The following is a 21,585-nucleotide window of genomic DNA, read 5'->3' as shown; positions in this document are numbered from 1 at the left end:
AATAGAATGAAGGGTAAAAAACCATGATCATCTCAATTAATGTGGAAAAGGCATGACAAAATCTGGCACCCTTTATTAATAAAACTGCTCAGAAAAATAGCAATAGAAGAGAACTCCATCAACATGATAAAGGACATATATGAAAAACCCACTGCTAACACCATACTCAATGGTGAAAGACTAAAAGCTTTCCTCCTAAGATTAGGAACAAGACAAGAATGCCTCTTTCTACCACTTCTATTCAATATAGTATTGTAAATACTAGCCAGAGCAATTAGACAAGAAAAGGAAATAAAAGGTATCCAAATTGGAAAGATGACATGCTCCTATATATAAAAAATCCCAAAGAATCCATAAGAAAATTAGTAGAGCTAATAAACAAGTTCAGCAAAGTTGTGTACAAGATCACAAAATTCAGCTGTGTTTCTGTACAATGGCAATGAACAATCTGAAAAGGAAATCAGGAAAAAGTTCCATTTATAATAACATCTAAAAGAATAAAATATGTAAGAAAAAATTAAAGCAAGGACAAGAAGGATTTGTATATTGAAAACTATGAAACATTGCTGAAATTAAAGAGGGCCTTAATAAGTGGCTAGACATCCCGTGTTCATGGACTGGAAGACTTAGTATTAAGTAGTCAATATTACTGAAAGAAATTTACAGGTTCAATGCTATCCCAATCAAAATGCTAGCAATCTTTTGGGCAGAAATGCTAAAAGCAGTTATATGCCATAATAAGGGGCCCCAAATAGCCTGAACATCTTGAAAAAAGAACAAAATTGGAGGGCTCACACTTACCAATTTCAAAGCTACAGTAATCAAAACAGTGTGATACTGGCATAAGAATAGACAAACCAATGGAAAAGAATTGAAAGTTCAGAAATAAAGCCACATATCTATGGTCAATTGACTCTCAGTAAGGTACTAAATGCATTCAATGAGAAAATAAGTCTCTTAACAACTTGTGTAGGTAATACTGGATATCCACATGCAAAAGACTGAAATTGGATTCATACCTCACACTATATACAGAAATTAATTCAAAATGGGTCAGTGACTGAAATATAAGAATTCAATCTATAAAATTCCTATAAGACAACATAAAGGGAAACATCTTCAGGACCTTCTATTAGGCAATGGATTCTTAGACATTACACCAAAAGCAAGAGCAACAAAACAAAGTGGATAAATTGAATTCCATCAAAATTTAAAACTTCTGTGCAACAAAGGACATCAAGAAAATGGAAAAAAGAAAATGAAAAGACAATATCTGCAAATTTTTGCAAATAATGTATTTGATAAGGGTCTAGTATTTAGAAAATGTAAAGAATCTTACAACTCAATAGCACAAAGGCAAACAATCCAATTAAAATATGGGCAAAGAACTTAAACAGGCATTTCTCCAAAGATAAACAAACGGCCAAAAAGAACATGAAAAAATGTGCAATTCAACATCATTTATTTTAAGGCAATAAATGTTTTTTTATTGTCCTTTGTAAGTATTTGGTACTATTTCTCAATTGCAGATGTATCAACATCATTAATCACTGCATTAGGGAAATGCAAATCAAAGCCACAATGAAGTGCCACTAATATCATTATAATAAAAAAGTCAGACAACAGCAAGTGTTGGTGAGGATGTGAAAAAATTGGAACTCTTGAACATTGCTGGTAGGAATTTAAAATGGCTCAGTCACTGTGGGAAACAGTTTGGCAATTCCTTAAAAAGTTAAATGAAGAATTACCACATGACCCAGCATTTCCACTCGTAGGTATATACCTAATTGAAAACAGGTACTCAAATATATGTACATGCATATTCATAGCCAAAAGGTGGAAACAGCACAAATGTCTATCAACAGAAGAATGGTTTTAAAAAGTGTGGTGTATCTACACTATGGCTTTCAGCCATAAAAAGGAACGAAGTGCTGATACATGCTACAATATGGATGAGCCTCAATAATATTATACTAAATGAAAGAAGCCAGACACTAAAGATACATATTACATGATTCTATTGATATGAAATAGGTAATCCATAGAGATAGAACACAAATTGGTGGTTACCATGGACAGAAAAGAAGGGGGAATGGGAGGCAACTGCTCAATGAGTACAGGGTAATAAAAATGCTTTGGAATCATATAGGGTGGTAGTCGTACAACACAGTGAACATACTAAATGTCAACAAATTATTCGTTTTTAAAATGGCTAATTTTATATCACTTGAACTTTACCTCAGTAAAGTAAAAAAACATAGAACTAACATCATACTTCATGCTAACAGTCTGCAATAAACAAAGCTCAAATTTATTCCCTAACCTCCCTTTCTGTTCCAATTTCACTTTCTACTCTTTTTCAGGCTCCCAATGTCCTTATGCTGCCCAAGTTCCCCTCACATGCTAACTCTGCAGCCCATACAGTATCCAGTTCTCAAAACCATGTATTCCATGCTTCACCCTTTAAGTGAAAAATCCAGAGAATGTGAAGAAGAGTATCTGGGATTCCATGAAACAGAAAAGCCCCACTCAGCAGCTCTATCACGTATCTTTTACTCTCACCATTAATTCCTGATTTTTAAAATTCAATTCAACTGAGTGAATATTTGTAGTTTTTCCTATAAAGCACTCTTCCAGAACAGAACAGCATTTGTCATCATGAAGTTTAAAATCCAGTAAAGATCACAAGACATTTATACAACTAAGGAAGCACCACTGCTAGAACAGAGACCGGGAGGAAAGAGATAAGGATTAATGAAGGAGGCTCACTGGAGGATGCTGTACTTGAACTGAGCCTTGTAGAATGGAACAATGAGTAGGATTTCATGGAGGGCAGGAACCCCAAATGGAGGCCAGGGCCTGGGAGTGAAACAGTGTGGGGTGCTCCAAGAATACCAGCAGGGCTGCTTGGCCTGAAGCGAGACCTTCCTCTCTCTCTGCCCCAGCTCTTTCATCTGCAAAGTGGGACAACAATAGTCCCTGCCCCATAGACCGTTGGGTGGATTCAATTAATTATCTGCATTGCCTGGGGCAGAGCTCATGTCACCTATGCCCAAGCTAGCCATTATCATCATGCAAGTTCATGGTAAGGACAAGGCAACATGAGAGAGGCAGGTGGGGAAGATGGGCTGATGTCAGCCCATGGAAGACCCTGTATACTAGGAACCTGGACTGGAAGGCAAAGGCAGCCACTGGATGAGACTGCACGTAGCTTGAAGGCATAGAAGACCACTGCATGCTTGCTGAGTTTGTTCAGGCTAAAACTAGAATAACCCAGAACCCCTGCTCAAAAAGACTCCCAATTTTTAATAAAATAATGCCAATAATGGATGATAAATAAATGTATATAATTATGAGAAAACATCAGATTAACCTGTAACATGGGATACTCTACAAAATAATTGACCAGGGCTCTTTAAAAGTTTCAAGGTCATAGAAGACAATGAAAAGACTGAGGGACTATCACAGATTGGAGGAGAGTGGATGCAACGTGTGATCCTGGATGAAAGCTTACATTGGATCCTGGAAGAGAAAAAGATATAAGGAGAAAACCAGTTGTGACAGTTGGAATTTTGTGCATCCCAGAAAAGATTATGTTGAATTAATCCATTCCTGTGGGTGTGGGGTCCTTTGATTGCATTATATTCAGTTAAGGGATCTTTGATTAGATCACTTGATTAGATCACTTTGGGGCTTTTGATTGGACTATGTCAGTGAGGCATGATCCAAGTTGGGTCTCCGCCCTCTTGCTGGGTCTTATATAAACTGAGAACACACAGAGAAAGAGACACAGAGAAAGGGAGCACTGCCATTTTGACCCTGCCATGTGAGAGAGAGAGGACTCGAGGGTCACCTACAGCTGCAGAGAGACGAGAAGCCTCAAGCGGCTCAAGGAAATTAGACCCAGCGGGAGATGCCTGATGGCCCACAGCCAAGCTGGAAGTGAAAGTAGAGAGAGACTGGCAGACTCGCCATCCTGTCTTGCCCCATGCTAGCAACTGACCTTTGGTGAGACAGCATCTCAGAGAATGCCTCGATTTGGACATTTTTTACAGTCTTGGAACTATAAGCTTTTACCCTAGTAAAATTCCCATTATAAAAGCCCCCCCCCCCCCAAAAAAAAAGAGACCAAAAAAAAAAAAAAGAAAACAAAACAAAACAAAAAATAAATTAAAAGACAAAGAAGAAAAGAAAAGAAAAGCCAACCCATTTCTGGTAATTTTGCATTGGCTGCTTTAGCAAAGCACTGGTGAAATTCAAATAAGGTCTGCAGCTTAGTAAATAGCATTCTCACGAGGTGGACTTCCTAGGTTGATACTGTACCTGGCTATGTAAGAGGTTAATATTAGAGGAGCTGGGTGAAAGGTAGATGGACACTTTCTGTAAATCTAAAATCATCTCAAACTTAAAAATGAAAAAAAAAAAACTATCAAAGATTTACTAACTAAATTGCAATCAATCCATATTATGGAATATTGCACAGTCATTAAAAAACATAACTATTCTAAAGTAAGAACATGTGTTAATTTGTAATTATAAAATAGTCAAGATATATTTTAAAAATCCATAATTTTTTTAAAGACCCACATGTTTTGACATATAAAGAACTCCAATGTGGAAAAAAATGAATACAAACAATGTGATCCCTTCCTTTTGGGAAATCAATATATATTAATCAGTTAATGTATTTATTTAAAAATTATATGGTAGAATAGAGATATTGCATTTAACTATCATTAAATATTATGTGAAAATAGAGATTATATGAATAGAATGATCCCATTTCTATGTATGTATGCACAGGAAAAAACTGGAGAGTCACAACATTTTTTTTTTCTGGGTGGAGATTCTTTTTTATTCTTACCTGTATTTTTTAGATTTTCCACAAGTATCAATTACTACACCTTTGTAATCAGAGAAAGTAAAGGTTCTGATTTTTTAACATGAATCTTGCAGCAGGTGGAGTGGATCATAACAGGAGAGCTTGAATTAAATGGTGGCCAAGAGAAAGACAAGGGCAGGACAGGGGAAGGGAGGCTGAGGGGCAGAAGGGATGGAGAGAGTCAGGCTTGTGAGGTCCAAAGGACCGGGGGCCTGCTGAGGGCACCATGAGGGAGCAAAAAGGGGCAAAGACGCTTTGAGACTTGGCTTGTCAGTGGTTCTCTTATAGTAAAAACCCAACAGAAGAGCAAACCCCTTCCGTGACAGCTTCACGGAAGAAACGCACCAAGCCTTGGTCAAGGCTGGGGCTGGGATACGAAGACATACCATGATTGTCAGGTGTCCTTTGCCGGATGCTAATCAGATGAGGTCCAGGGACAGACCGCTTTCCGCACCGCTGATGACTTAGAGCCTCGCGGCACTTAGTCAAGCCCTGAGCACCTGACGTGCTGCAGGGCCCCGGGCTGGCCATAGCTCCAGCCTCAGCCCTCCGGAGCGTGAGCATGGCCTTGACCCCTTTCTGAGGTACCCCCCGAGCCTCGCTCTGGGCTCCCATTTTCCCGGAAAGCCAGTTCACGCCCTGGGTGGCCGTGCCAACTCAATGGGACAACGTCTGTAAAGCATCTGTCAGATAAACTGGAGACTCAACATATGATAGGACTTACCAAGTGTACTTTCCCAGGACTTTGAAGCCTTTGTTAATATTTAAGCCTAAATTATAAATTTTCCGTGAAAAGGGTTTTCTACCTGTTTCTTTTCTTCTGGCCGGTCTTTCTCAGGGTACATGTACAGCAGCAAGTTTAGATCCAGTTCAATGCTTGAGCCTAACACAGAATTGCTTTCACTGCCATCAAGCTTTCGGATAATTTCTAGCAAATGAAAGTGAATATATGGAATAATTGTGAAAAGCAATGTCAGAATTTGTCGGTGTTATTTCAAAATGCCTTGCCACCAAAGTGTGGTAGGCGAGTATTAAAAAACCTAGGAAAAAAGCAGTTAGGCACAGGGAACTTCTGTTTTCTGAACTATTGGGAGTGTTTTGAGGAGTGGCCACTGTGGAAAATATCCACGAATTGTTTTCAAGTGACAGCGAATGCCTCCTACCAGCACTAATAGCCGATTTCCGGGTGTTGCTCCTGAGGGCAGCTTTTGAAATGTCCTGCTGACTTACTAGGTCCAACTCCAGCTCTGGGAACTCTGCTATGTGGTCATTGGAAAAGGGGCCTTCATACACACGCCCATTCTTGAAAGTTAATCGGCCCTGCAGAGAGAAAAAAGAACTTTTTGCAATTTAGAAAAAGCTTTCTTCAAAAAACCTTGCTAAATATGCATCCATCTTTCAAGGTTTAGAGTTTTTTGTTTCATTACTTTTAAGATACATCCTTAGTCCACATAAAATCAGGCTAGAGTCTCACGTCACTATGAAAATTCTCTCTCTCTCGCTCGCTCTCCTCTTCCTCCTCCTTCCCCTTCCCTCCCCTCCCTGCCCCCTTCTCCGCCCCTCCCCTGCTCTCTCTGCATCTGCCCCTGAACCTCTCCCCAACTTGAAGTGCCTCTATCTAGGTCACAGACTATGTCTGATTAAACTATGCTAGTGACAAACAGAGTGCCCACCACAGAATAGAGACTCTCCTGATATTTGTCAAACCAGGCCAAAAGCCAGTTACTGGCTCAAGGTGGGCACATGACTCGGTTGAGCTCAATGAAACTGAAGATATTGGTAGAAAGCATCTCAAAGAAGAGTTACTTCTCTCCTTCTAGCTGGTGGTAAGTGGATGGGAAGCCTGGAACCGCAGCAGCTATTTTGCAATCATGAGGGAGGGGTAGTACAAGGGTGAAGCTCACATGAGGGGAGGCAGGGGAGACGGATGGGAGAGAAACCAGGTGTCCCACTAACATTACTGATTCTCCGAATCACACCAAACCTGAAGCCCACATTACCCTTTCTCATTCAGCTATATTTTCTGTTATTTGCAACCAAAAGCACCCTAACACACACAGACACACACACACAAAAGTAATGCATTCTGATTAAATAATCTCAACTTGCAGGGAATTGATACCATGTTGGAAGTTATTTTAAAATCCACGTCATCATCTTAACAAAACAGCAAGTCATCGTAGGCAAAATAGATACTGCTATTACTACCGCTACGATGGCACACCTTTGACTGTAATCTCTAAAACGTGACGTTCCCAGGTCTATACGCACCGTGCCGTGCTTTTTATTGGAAACCCATCCTCCCTCGTACACGGCTCCGCTGGCATAGTAAAACTTTCCATGTCCATGGCGGTTTCCATTCACAAACTCTCCGACATACTCATTTCTCAAAGGATATTGGGATTTGGGGATTCTCTTTAGAAACCACGTGTGCGTTCCAAAGCCATTCTAAAAAGAGAGCACGTTGCCATCAGAAATGCTCAAAATAGTTCCTCTTTTTACCTGAAACCATTTAAATTAGGTATGACTCAATACAATGACTAGGGAAGCGGAGTTGGCCCAGTGGTTAGGGCGTCCGTCTACCACATGGGAGGTCCGCGGTTCAAACCCCAGGCCTCCTTGACCCGTGTGGAGCTGGCCCATGCGCAGTGCTGATGCGCGCAAGGAGTGCCCTGCCACACAGGGGTGTTCCCCCCGTAGGGGAGCCCCACGTGCAAGGAGTGCGCCCCGTAAGGAGAGCCACCCAGTGTGAAAGAAAGTGCAGCCTGCCCAAGAATGGCGCTGAACACACAGAGAGCTGACACAAGATGACACAACAAAAAGAGACACAGATTCCTGGTGCTGCTGATAAAGATAGAAGCAGTCACAGAAGAACACACAGCGAATGGACAGAGAGAGCAGACAACTGGGGGGGAGGGAAATAAATAAACAAATCTTTTTTAAAAAGTTAAGGAAGAAGTAATATCAATTTTACAAACTCTGCCAGAAAATTGAAGGGAAGGGCACATGTCCTACCTCACTTTATGAGGTTAACAGCTCCCCAATTAATAAAGCCTGATGTATTAGTCTGTCAAAGGGCTCCTGATGCAAAATACCAGAAATTAGTTGGTTTTTTGTTGTTGTTGTTGTTGTTTATTTCTCTCCTCTCCCCCCCAACCACTGGGCCAAGTCTGCTTCCCTGGTTGGTTTTTATAAAGGGTATTTATTTGGGGTAGGAACTTACAGATACCAGGCCATAATGCATAAGTTACTTCCCTCACCAAAGTCTATTTTCATGTTTTGGAGCAAGATGGCTGCCGACGTCTGTGAGGGTTCAGGCTTCCTAGGTTCCTCTCTTCCCAAGGCTTACTTCTTTCCAGGCTTAGGGTTGCTCTCTTCCTGGGGCTCCAGCTTAAGGCTTCAGCATCAAACTCCAACTTCAAAACTCCAACATCAAAAACCTTCCAATTCTGAGAAGTGGACTTGGCCTAATGGATGGGGCGTCTGCCTACCACATGGGAGGTCTGCGGTTCAAACCCTGGGCCTCCTTGACCCGTGTGCAGCTGGCCCATGCGCAGTGCTGATGCGCGCAAGGAGTGCCCTGCCACGCAGGGGTGTCCCCCGCATAGGGGAGCCCCATGCCCAAGGAGTGCGCCCCGTAAGGAGAGCTGCCCAGCACGCAAGAAAGTGCAGCCTGCCCAGGAATGGAGCCGCACACACGGAGAGCTGACACAGCAAGATGATGCAACAAAAGGAAACACAGATTCCCGGTGCCAATGATAAGGATAGAAGCGGTCACAGAAGAACACACAGCGAATGGACACAGAGAGCAGACAACTGGTGGAGGCGGGGGGCAGGGAGAAGGGGAGATAAATAAAAAATTAAAAATTAAAAATCCCTCCAATTCTGTCCTTTGCCATGCATTTTATCTGTGAGTCCCCACCCTTTGGTGGGGTAGGACTCAACGCCCTACTGGCACAAGAGGTTTACATAATTACTTAATCAAGCAAACCTATGAATTCAATGTAATCTAATATGCCCAGAGGAAAAGATCAGTTTACAACAAATATAATCCAATATTTCTTTTTGGAATTCATTAATATCAAACTGCTACACCTGGCAAAGACTTGTTAGGAAAAAAATACTATAAATCAATATCCCTCATGAATATAGATGCAAAAATTCTTAACAAAATATCATCAAACCGAATCCATCAATTTATTTAAAAAGGATAATATCATTATGACTAGGCAGCGTTTATCCCAGGAACACAAGGTTAGTCTACCATTTGAAAACCAACCAATATAATTCAACGTAGCAACAGATTAAAGAAGAAAAACCACATGGTTATCTGAATAGATACAGAAAAAGCTATTGACAAAATTCAACATCCATTCATCATAAAAAAAAACTGTAAGCAAATTAAGAATTCAAGAGTTTCGTCAACCTATTAAAAGGCGTCTATGAAAAACCCACAGCTGGAGGACTTTCTGCCAAGATAATAGAGAAGGGGGCTCCGGGACTCAGTGCTCTCATGAAAAACAACTATTCAACAGGGAAGAACTGTCTGAAGCAGCTATTCTGAAACTCCAGGGGCCATAAGAACACTGCACAGCATCCAGGAAAGAGCTGGAGGAAGAGGCAGATAAATTATGGTAAAGAACTGTAAATTGCTCTCTCTGGGCAGTGGCTACCAGCGCTTATCCCCCACTCTCACAGAAGGCCACTGTGGGCCCTTTCCCTGGCTAGTAACTAGTGACAGAAAGGAGCATAAAAATCCTCCTGCCCAAGAACAGGAGTGGGCACAGCTGATCACTGATCGTGGCTCTTTGTTAGTGAATTCCAGTCACTGGTTCCTGGCTCTGAGGATGGCTGTTGTTTCAATCTGCCCCTTGTGATGTTGGCAGCAGCCATTGTTTCACCCACGCCTGAACGGAGGTAGAGGGGATGGAGATGTAAAGCCGCAGCAGTTCTTCAGGGCTGCAGGGCAGTTAGCCGCGTGGCGGCATTTGCTGGGCAGGCTGGGAAAGGTCGGCTTTGGGAGTCTGTCCATTGGAGAAGCTTTCGGCACCCTTCCCGATCCCCTCCCCAGGGCACTTTGGAGCTGGTCAGTGTCCCCTCTGTGGGCCCCTGGCCCTGTTTTGGCTGTGAATGACTGACTTAGGAAAGTCTTCTGGGTGACTCTCCTCTCAGAATTGGCCCTCAAGGTAAGAGCAGCATGAGACAACAAAAACAGTATGAAAAACTATAGAGGTGGACAGTCTGGGACAAAGTGTCAAATACCCAGGAGAGGGAGATCTGTCTCCTGAGAAACAGAGGGGACAGCCAAATCCCTATAAACAGAGGAACTCAAAAACAACTAACCAGCAAAAGCCCAGGATAAGAGAGAGGCTCAGAAAGACAGGGAAAACACTGCTCACTGCATTCACCTTAGGCAGACCTTCTGGGTAGGAGAGCTGAAGCTCAGGAAAATCTGTCTTATTAACAGCTGGTTACAAAAACAAGGAACAGAGATCACAGGGAGTAAATCCCAGAGTTGATGTTTTAAAATATTAAAATGTGCAACAAAAGAATACAAGACAAACAGGAAATGATGGCCTATCCAAAAGAAAAGGATAGAATTACAGAGAACAGCAACAAAGAAGATGAGAATGTGCACATACTGAACAAAGCCTTTAAAAAATGCTCTTAAAAGTGCTTAAGGAGGGAAGCAGACTTGGCCCAATGGATTGGGCATCCGCCTACCACATGGGAGGTCCGCGGTTCAAACCCCGGGCCTCCTTGACCCGTTTGGAGCTGGCCCATGCGCAGTGCCATGCCATGCAGGGGTGTCCCCGTGTAGGGGAGCCCCCATGTGCAAGGAGTGCACCCAGTAAGGAGAGCTGCCCAGTGTGAAAGAAAGTGCAGACTGACCAAGAATGGCACCGTGCACACGGAGAGCTGACACAGCAAGATGACACAACAAAAAGAAACACAGATTCCCGGTGCCACTGATAAGGATAAAAGCGGTCACAGAAGAACACAGAGCAAATGGACACAGAGAGTAGACAACTGGGGGGGTGGGAGGGGAGAGAAATAAAAAAATAACAAATCTTAAAAAAAATTTTTTTTAAGTGCTTAAGGAGATGAAAGAAGGTTCAGAAAAAGGAAGGATATTAGGAAAGCAATGAATGAACAATATGAGAGTCTAAGTAAAGAGACAGAAATCTTAAAGAGACCAAACAGAACTACTTGACCACAATAAGTGAAATGAAAAATGATGCCCAGGAGGGTTTCAAGAGCAGTTTGGAGTTAACAGAATTAAAAATCAGTGAACTTGGGGGCAGATGTGGCTCAAGCAGTTGGGCACCCACTTCCTACATGGGAGGCCCTGGGTTGGTTCCCAGTGCTTCCTAAAGAAGATGAGCAAGACAAAGAACTGATGCAAAGGGCTGGCGCAGTGAGTTGATGCAATGAGATGACACAATGAGCTGCCACAACAGGATGACACAGTGAGATGATGCAACAAGATGTAGCAACAAGATGATGCAATAAGATGAAGCAATAAGGAGACATAACGAAAGACAAAACAAGCAGGGATCTGATGTGGCTCAAGTAATTGGGTACCTCCCTCCCACATGGGAGGTTCCAGGCTCAGTTCCCATGCCTCCTAAAAGAAGACAGGCAGACAGAGAGAGCACACAACAAACAGACAGAGAGAGCAGACAGCAAGCACAAACAATGGGGGGGGGGATAAATAAATAAATAAATAAATAAATACTTTTTAAAAACTCAGTGAACTTAAAGACAAGACACTTGAAATGAGTCAAGTTGAGGACCAGAAAGAAAAAAGAAATATTAAAAGCAAAAATAGACGAACACAGCTATGAGACACCATCAAGTGCACCAATATTATACATTATGGGAATTCCAGAAGGAGAGGAAAGAGAAGAAGGGGCAGAGGGGATAGTCAAAGAAATAATGACAGTGAACTTCCCAAACTTAGCAAAAGATGTGTAAACAAAAAATGTGAATATGCATATCCAAGAAGCTCACAGAACACTAAACAGAATAAAAATGAATAAAAATTGATTACACTATCAAATGCAAAGAACAAAGAGAGAGTTCTAAAAGCTGCAAGACAGGGAAACGGACTTTGGCCCAGTGGTTAGGGCGTCCGTCTACCACATGGGAGGTCCGCGGTTCAAGCCCCGGGCCTCCTTGACCCGTGTGGAGCTGGCCCATGCGCAGTGCTGATGCGCGCAAGGAGTGCCCTGCCACACAGGGGTGTCCCCCGCGTGGGGGAGCCCCACGCGCAAGGAGTGCACCCATGAGGAGAGCCGCCCAGCGCGAAGGAGGGAGCAGCCTGCCGAGGAATGGCGCCGCCCACACTTCCCGTGCCGCTGACGACAACAGAAGCGGACAAAGAAACAAGACGCAGCAAAAAGACACAGAAAACAGACAACCAGGGGAGGGGAGGGGAATTAAATAAATAAAAATAAATCTTAAAAAAAAAAAAAAAGCTGTAAGACAATAGCAATGTGTTAAATACAAGGGAGTCCCAATTAGATTAAGTGCCAGTTTCTCATCAGAAACCATAGAGGTAAGAAGGCCATGAATTGAAATACTTAAAGTGATGAAGGAAAACCAAGCCAAGAATTTTATATCCAGTGAGACTTTCAAAAATGAGGGCGAGACTAAGACATTCTCAGATAAAAGCTGAGGGAGTTGATCACCACTAGACCAGCCCTACAAGCAGTGCTAAAGGGAGTTCTTCAGACTGAAAGGAAAGGATACTAGACGGTGGTTCATAAAGAAATAATGACCTGTGGTAAAGGTAACCACATTTACAATAGCAGTATTATTGTATTATTTGGTATATAACTCCACTTCTTACTTCCTACAGGTGCTAAAATGCAAATGTATAAAAATTAATGATAAATATAGGTTTTTGGACATATAATGTACAAAGATGTAAGTGGTAACTAGTACCAAAAAAATGAGGGGGGGGGGCAGAAGGGTATAGGAAAAGTATATGTGCATTCTATTGAAGTTAAGTTGGTTTCTAACCAAATATAACTGCTTTATATTTAGGATGTTAAATGTTAACCCCATGGTAACCACAAAGAAAATAGATGAAAAATATATCCAGATAGAAGTAAGAAGACACTTAACATGGTACAACACAAAAAAGTAAACAAATATAAAAGTAGGCTTTAAAGGAAGTGAGGGACAAAAACATTATACAGCAAAATGGCAGGGGAAAGTCCTATATTATCAGCAGGACTTTAAATGTAAATGGATTAAATTTTCAGTCAAAAGGCAGAGACTGGCAGAATGAATAAGAAGCATGATGAAACTATACACTGTCTGCAAGAAACTCTCCATAATGTCAAAGATACAAGTAGGTTGAGGGTGAAAGGATGGAAAAAATAAACCATGCAAGTTGTAACCAAACGAGAGCTGGGGTGGCTATACCACAATGGATAAAATAGACCTTAAGTCAAAAACAATTATGAGGGAAAAGGATGGTCATTACATACTGATAAAGGGGACAATTCAACAGGAAGATATAACAATTATAAATATATATGCACCTAACAGCAGAGTCTCAAAATATATGAAACAAATACTGACAGATTTGAAAGGAGAAATTGATGGTTGTACATTAAAAGTATGAGATTTTAACACATCGCTCTCCATTATGGATAGAACATCTACTGAGAGCATTGATAAGGAAGTACAGGACTTGAATGATACACTAAACCAACTAGACCTAACAGACATATATAAAACACTGCACCCAACAAAAACAGAACACACATTCTTTTCAAGTGCATATGAATCATTCCCTGGATTAGACCATATGTTGGGTCACAAAACAAGTCTCAATAAATTAAAAAAATATTGAAATCATACAATATATATTCCCGAACCATAATGAAATGAAGCTAGAAATCAGTAACAGAGGGAGAAAAGGAAAATTCACAAATATGTGGAAATTGAACAACATACGCTTAAACAACCAATGGGTTAAAGAGGAAATCAGAAGTGAAGTCAGGAAATATCTTGAGGTGAATGAAAATATAACATACCAAATATAATATACCAAATATAACATACCAAAACTTAAGGATGCAATGAACGCAGTGCTGAGAGGGAAATTTATAGCTCTAAATGTTTACATTAAAAAAGAAACCAGTGTCTGACTCTGAAACCTATGAGATTAAATACCACACTATACCACCATTCTCATATGAAGAATAATAAATATTAATGATAATAAAAGAGAAGAAAAAGAAAGACTTCAGATCAGAGATCTAACCCCAAAACTGGAAGAACTAGAAAAAGAAGAGCAAACCCAAAGTGAGCAGAAGGAAGAAAATAACAAAGATTATAGTGGAGATAAATGAAATAGAAAACAAAACAAAACAAAACACAATAGAGTGGGAAGTGGTTGTAGCCCAAGTGATTGGGCTCCTGTCTACCACATGGGAGATCTGTGGTTCAGTTCCCCATGCCTCCTAAAGAAGACAGTGAGCTGGCACAATGGGCAGGCTCAGTTAGCTGACACAACAAGATGATGCAACAAGAGACACAGAAGAAAAGCGTAATGAGAGACACAACAAACCAGGGAGCAGAGGTTCCCAGTGCCTCCTAAAGAGGACGAGCAGGATGGCACACTGGTGCAATGGTCAGGTAGTGAGTTGATGCAAGAATGCAAGCAGACACAGAAGAACACACAGCAAATGGATGCGGAGAGCATACACATGGGAAGAGGGGAGAGAAATAAATAAAATAAATCTTAACAAAAAAAAATGATGCAAAAAGAGATGCACGAGGAAAAACATAACAAGAGATACAACAAAGCAGGGAATGGAGATGGCTTAAGTAATCAGTTGCCTCCCTCCCACGTCAGAGGTCCCAGGTTTGGTTCCTGGTGCCTCCTAAAGAAACAAAGAAGACAAGCAGACACCAAGTGCAAACAATAATAGGGTGGAGAGAGATAAAAAATAAAATAAATCTTTAAAAAAGTAGAAAGAATTAATGAAACCAAAAGTTGATTCTTTGAATAAATTAACAAACTCGACAAACCTATAGCTAGACTGACAAAGAAAAAAAGAAAGATGGATACAAACAAAAATCAGACATGGAAAGGGGGATAGTACTACCAACCCTGCTGAAATAAAAAGGACTAGAAGAGGATACTGTGGACAACTATATGACAATAAATTAGATAACCTAGATGAAATGGACACATTCTTAGAAACACACAAGCTACTTACATTGTCTCAAGAAGAAATAGAAGGGAAGTAGATGTGACTTAAGCAATTGGGCTCCTGCCTACCACATGGGAGGTCCCAGGCTCAGTTCCCGGTGCCTCCTGGAAAGATGAGCTGATGTGACTGGCTCGCACAGCGAGCTGAGGCAACAAGATGATGGAACAAGAGACACAAGGAGGAAAACAGAGAGACACAAGAAAGTGGGGAGCAGAGGTGATTCAAGTGATTGGGCACCTCCCTCCCACATGGAAGGTCCTGGATTCTGTTTCTGGTGCCTCCTAAAAAGAAGACCAGCACACAACAAACAGACACAGCAAATGCAAACAATGCAAGGGTGGGGAGAAATAAATAAATAACAAAATTTTTTTTAAAAAAGAAGGGAAATGAATGTGGCTCAACCAATTGGGCTCCCATCTACCATATAGGAGGTGCAGAATTCAATGCCCAGGGCCTCCTGGTGAGGGCAAGCTTGCCCACGTGATGAGTTGGCCCATGCGGAGTGTCAGTCCACATGGGAATGCGGCCCCAGCAAGAGTGCTGCCCTGCATGGGAATGCTGTCCCACACAGGAAAGTTGCCCTGCACGAGAGTGCTGGCTGACGCAGAGAGCTGATGCAGTAAGATGACGCAACAAGAGACACAGAGGAGAGAAAATAAGAAGTAGCAAAAAAGGGAGCTGAGGTGGCACCAAGAGAGTAATTGCCTCTCTCCCACTCCAGAAGGTCCCAGGATGGGTTCCCAGAGCTGCCTAATGAGAAGACAAGCAGACACAGAAGGACACACAGCAAATGGACACAGAGAGGGAAGAGGGGGGGGGGGGTCCATAAAATAAATCTTAAAAAAAAAAAAAGATGAAATAGAAGATCTCAATAACCAATTACTAGTAAAGAAATTGAATCAGTAATCAAAAACCTCCCAACAAAAAAAGGCCAGGACCAGATGTCTTCACAGGAGAATTTTACTGTGGCAGTTTGATAGGGTTATGAATTCCAAAATTAGATATTGGATTATGTTTGTAATCTGGTCTGTACCTGGGCATGATTAAGTTATGATCAGGGCTTTGATTAGGCCACACCATTAGAGCGTTGAGTCCCCACCCCTTGGTAGGTGGGGACTCACAGATAAAAGGCATGGCAAAGGACAGAGTTGAGAGTTCTGTCCTCTTCAACTGCTGGTGCAAACTCACCCTTTCTGTACACAGGGGTGGGTTCCTCCCTTGGCCCAAGGCAGTATCTTTTTTTTTTTTTTTTTTGAGTTTAAATGCATTTTTATTTTTAGACAACCTACATGACATGTTTTTTCCTCAAAAACAATGCTTCCACTCCAAATAAATCAGGATCAAAATAAATGATGAGTTCAAGATGGCATCAGTTCATCTAAATTCTGTTGTGGCGTGGATGAAAAGCAGCAGCCAGTTATGACAACAGGTGGTAGATCCAAAGCAATTACCGAATTTGTTAACAAGAAATCATATATGGGGTCCAGGAGAGCAACCATACCATCTGGATTCATGTTTTCACCAATAACGAACTGACAGTTGTTGAAATGAGTAAGGATGTGCTTGATTTGTTCTGCAACCCCTGTCATAAAAAATTTTACTCTTTCTGGTTTCTGTTCTTCAAGTTTGCCTTCGGTTGATTTCATGTAATCTTTGATGTACTTCTTGTAGGCTTCTTTTGTAAAGCTGGTTTCCTGCAAGAGATGGTTCATGACAATATCTACACCAGGCATGACTGTGCTTTCAGTACCTTCACCCTCAGGGCCTTCAGCAGAGGCATTTCCACCAATGAGCGAGTCATCAATGCTACCCTCCGTCCTACTGACCGTCTTCGCTTCTACTTCCAGGCACAGCCCATCCGCGATCTCCCGAATCTTGTAAATGCCAGAGAACATCTCATCATGGCTGACGAGGTCCCAGTAGCTGATCATGATGGCGGCTGGAGGGAGGAGGCCACGGCGGCGTGGCAGGAGAGCGCAGGGCAAGCGCTGAGCGGCGCTGGGGGGAGAGGGGAGTGGGCGGAAAAGCCAAGGCACTATCATAATTTCTGATCTCAGCTTCCATGGTTTTCCTCCAGAAGTCATTTCCCCTTCAATCTCTCCTTTCCATGTCCCTTTTAGTCCAAGCTAACTAAGCGGTTTTTGTTCATACAGTTCTCTCGAAAACTCATTGGCTTAGCATGTGTAGCAGTTGATGTAATTGATGAATTCCAAAAAGAAATACTGGATTATGCTTGTAAGCTGATCCGTACCTGGGCATGACTGAGTTATGATTAGGGTGCTGCATCTCCATCCCTTAGTGGGTAGGGACTCACAGATAAAAGGCATGGCAAAGGACAGAGCTGAGGGTTTCTGATGTTAGTTTGATGCTGAAGACCTGGGAAGTCAGCACCCAGAGGAAAGAGAAGCCAGCACCAGGAAGGAAGGAAACTTGAACCTAAAGAAAAGCAAGCCCCAGGAACATAGGAGCCCAGGAAGCCTGAACCCTCCCAAACGTCAGCAGTCACCTTGCTCCAAAGAGACTTTGGTGAGGGAAGTAACATATGCTTTATGGCCTGGTATCTGTAAGCTCCTATCCCAAATAAATACCCTTTATAAAAACCAACCAGTTTCTGGTATTTTGCATCAGCACCCCTTTGGCTGACTAATACAGCATGTAAGAAGCAGGGGTCCAAGCCATCAGAGAGCAAGACTTTCCACAAGTCTTCCTGAGATAACTGGATCTTCAATCCTGATTTACAAGTTCCAAGTTTAGTTAAGTCCTCCAATGAGGCACTTTCATCTGGGAGCTTGATTTCCAGAGGCTTGGAATTTCCAGAATCAGTTTCTGTTTTCTTTGTGTCTCACAGTTCAGTTCTCAGTATATCTCTCTCATCTAGCATTTTGTTACAAGCTGCAAGAAGCAGCCAAGCCAAATTCTCCAGGTTTACTTTGGAAATTTCTTTAGCTAAATGCCCAGGCTCGCCATTTTCAAATTCTGCCTTCCATAAAACACCAGGAGTTAATCTTGCTAAGTTCTCTGCAACTTTAAAACCCAGATCACCTTTCCTCCAGTTTCCAGTAATAGTTTTATCATTTACTTCTAAGGCATCATAAAAAGTCTCTTTAGCATCCATATTACTATCAACAGTCTCTTCAAAGAACCATAGGTCTTTTCTTCCAAGCATTTTCACATTCCTACAAAAAATACCCCTTACCCATTTATAAAACCATTCCAGCATTTTGGTAATTGCAAAAGCGCATCCCCACTCCTCGGTACCAAATTCTGTATTAGTCAGCCAAAGGGGTGCTGTTGCAAAATGCCAGAAATCTGCTGGCTTTTATAGAGTGTATTTATCTGGGGAGGAGTTTACACCAGGCCATAAAGCAAAAGTTACTTCCCTCACCAAAGTCCATTTTTACTTGTAGTCCCAAGATGGCTGCTGACGTCTGCAAGGATTCAGGCTTCCTGGGTTCCTCTCTTCCCAGGTCTTACCTTCTCTCTAGGCTCAGGGTTCCTCTTTTCCTAGGGCTTGCTTTTTTTCAGGGTTCCTCTCTTACCAGGGCTTGCTTCACTTTCCTCTGTGTGCTTACTTGCCAGGGCTCCAGCATCAAACTCCAACATCAAAACTCCAACATTAAAAACCCCTAGCATCAAAAAGCTCCAACTCTGTCCTTTGCCAAGCCTTTTATCTGTGATTCCCCACCCACCAAGCTGTGGAGACTCAATACCTTACTGACAGTGGCCCCATCAAAGCCCTAATCATAATTTAATCATGCTCAGGTACAGACTGGTTTACAAACATAATCCAATACCTATTTTTGGAATTCATAATTATATCATAATTCATAATTATATCAAACTGTTACACCATGTAACCAACAAAGGATTAATATCCATAATAAATAAAGAAATCCTTCAACGTAACAACAAAAAGACAAACAACCCAATTTTTAAAATGGGCAAAAGACTTGAACAGACATCTCTCCAAAACAGATATACAAATAGCTCATGAAAAGATGCTCAACATTAGCCTTCGTGGAAATGCAAATCAAAACTATAATGAAGTACCATTTCAAACCCATTAGAATGGCTGCTATTGAGACTTCCAGGAAGATGGCAGATTAGAAAGACATGGGACTCTTTTCTGTTCTAGAAAAATAGCTAGAGGCAGGCAGAAACGGCCTGGAAAAAAAATGTTCTAGGATTTAGGACACCAGAGGAAGGCTGGGCACCTCCAAAAAGAGAGAGGGGCACAGGGGGGGAAATTCTGGATGTTAAGACTGCTCATAGAACCTGAAGCTGCAGCTGCCAAAACCCTTCCCCACCCCCACCCTTGGAGCAGATAATTTTGAATTCTCTGGTCTCGGGCTGGTGGCTACAAAGGGGGCCACAGGGATACCCCTCCCCAGGAAAGTGGAGAGAGAGGGACACAGCCTAAAGCTGACTTAACTTTTTTTTTTAAGATTTATTTTTATTTATTCCACCCCCCTCATTGTCTGCTCTCTGTGTCAACTTCCTCCATGTTCTTCTGTGCCTGTTTGCACCCTCAGTGGCACCGGGAAACTGTGTCTCTTTTTTTTTGTTATGTTGTCTTGCTGTGTCAGCTCTCCGTGTGTGCGGTGCCACTCCTGGGCAAGCTGCACTTTTTTTTTCACATGGGATGGCTCTCCTTGCAGGGCGCACTCCTTGCTTGCATGGCACCCCCGTGCAGGGGTGCCCCTGCATTGGCACGGCACTCCTTGCACACAGCAGCTCTGCGCATGGACCAGCTCACCACTCGGGTCAGGAGGCCCTGGGGATCGAACCCTGGACCCTCCCATATGGTAGGCAGACGTTCTATCAGCTGAGCCATGTCCGCTTCCCTGACTTAACTTTTGACCCACATACTTAGTCTACTGTGTCCAACAAGCCCTTGCAGACTGGTTGGGGATGTGCCATTTTACTTAGGGAGCCAGCATGGGACTAAAGAGATCCGACGCTCTCAATCACCCTCCCTACTGACCAGGATTAACTGCTGAGAACAGAGAGGCGAGTAGAATTATTTCCCATCTGCACAAAGGGAGGGGGCTGCCAGCAAAGGTTGGAGTACAGACTCTAAAAAAGTTTGAATTGCAAAGCTATGAATAGTTTCCAGGCAGGATCCTATTGTAACAAACACACTTCCAACTGAGAGGGCTGCAGAAGAGTGCCATCTTCTGGTAGACCAAGGAAGTACACAGGAGGAAATCAGTAAGTAAGAGGCTTTTTCAGGTCTTTACTGCCTCCCTCATCAATGCCCTTGGAAGTGGGTCTGCAACCCATTACTGGGTCCACGAACCAAATTTGAGCAACCTGCAGGCAATTCTAAAGAGACAGAACCAGTTGAATCAAGAATCAGAGAACAGCAATAAAACAGATTCCAATCACTAAATCCTTACACAAGAGAGAAATTAAGCATCAGAGTAAACTCTTTATCATGATCAGATGCCTAGACATCAGCAAAAAAATTACAAGCCATACTAAGAAAAATAGAAGAAATGGCCCAAGCAAAGTAATAGATTAAAGCCCTAGATGAAACACAGGATTTGAGATAGCTAATTAATGAGATTCATACAAATTTCCAAAATCAAATTAATGAATTGAAAGACAATATGGCTAAGAGATAAAGGACATCAAGAAGACACTGAAGGAGCACAAAGAAGAATTTGAAAACCTGAATATAAAAATAATTGTTCATGGGCATGAAAGACACAATAGGTGAGATCAAAAACACATTAGAGGCATATAACAGCAGACTTGAAATGACAAAAGAAAGAATAAGTGATACAGAAGACAGAACAGCTGAAATTGAAGAGAGTGATAAGAATGGAAAAAATTGAGCAGGGGTTCAAGGAGTTAAATGATAACACAGAATGCAACAATATATGTGTCAGGGGAGTTCCAGAAGAAGAGAAGGGAAAGGGGGCAGAAAGTAGTTGAGGAAATAATAGCTGAATATTTCCCAACTCCCATGAAAGAAATGAATTTACACATCCAAGAAATGCAGCATACCCCAATCAGAAAAAGTTCAAACAGACCTACTTGAAGTAAAACATACAACTCAAAATGTCAAATGTCAAAGATAAAGAGAAAATTCTGAGGCCAGCAAGAGAGAAGCAAACCATCACATACAAGGGATGCCCAGTAAGACTTAGTGCAGCTTTCTCATCAGAAACCATGGAGGCAAGAAGACAGTGGTATGGTATAATTAGGATACTAAAAGAGAAAAATTGCCAACTGAGAATTCTTTATCTGGCAAAATTGTCCTTCAAATATGAAGGTGAGTTTAAAGTATTCACAAATAAACAGAAACTAAGAGCGTTCATAAAAAAAGAGTCTGCCTTAGCAGGAATATTAAAGGGAGGCTTATAGCCCAGAAGGAAAAGACAGGAGAGAGAGGCATAGAAGAGAGTATAAAAGGCAAAAATAGCAGAAAGGATAAACAATAGAGTAAAAAGACAGTCA

General features: G+C 41.9%; 1 protein-coding gene and 1 pseudogene across 3 annotated transcripts in view; both read right to left on the bottom strand.

Moving 5' to 3' along the window:
* Positions 1 to 21,585, bottom strand: part of RSPH10B (radial spoke head 10 homolog B) — a 79,376-nt gene that overhangs the window by 38,102 nt on the left and 19,689 nt on the right. For 2 of the 3 annotated variants that reach the window (XM_058285777.1, XM_058285779.2), the window contains exons 8-10: positions 7,154 to 7,330; positions 6,046 to 6,202; positions 5,689 to 5,810 (exon numbers count right to left, since the gene is read on the bottom strand). In XM_058285777.1, coding sequence (XP_058141760.1) covers positions 5,689 to 5,810; positions 6,046 to 6,202; positions 7,154 to 7,330 — 456 coding nt within the window. The remainder of the gene's footprint in view (positions 1 to 5,688; positions 5,811 to 6,045; positions 6,203 to 7,153; positions 7,331 to 21,585) is intronic. The other variant, XM_071211140.1, reaches the window with a different exon arrangement.
* On the bottom strand, positions 16,044 to 17,265 carry LOC101425510 (translationally-controlled tumor protein pseudogene; annotated as a pseudogene).

The sequence above is a fragment of the Dasypus novemcinctus genome, chromosome 23, assembly GCF_030445035.2.
Source record: "Dasypus novemcinctus isolate mDasNov1 chromosome 23, mDasNov1.1.hap2, whole genome shotgun sequence".
NCBI classification, from domain to species: Eukaryota; Metazoa; Chordata; class Mammalia; order Cingulata; family Dasypodidae; genus Dasypus; species Dasypus novemcinctus.
Note: the sequence above shows the minus strand (reverse complement) of the source record. Positions and strands in the feature narration are given on the sequence as shown.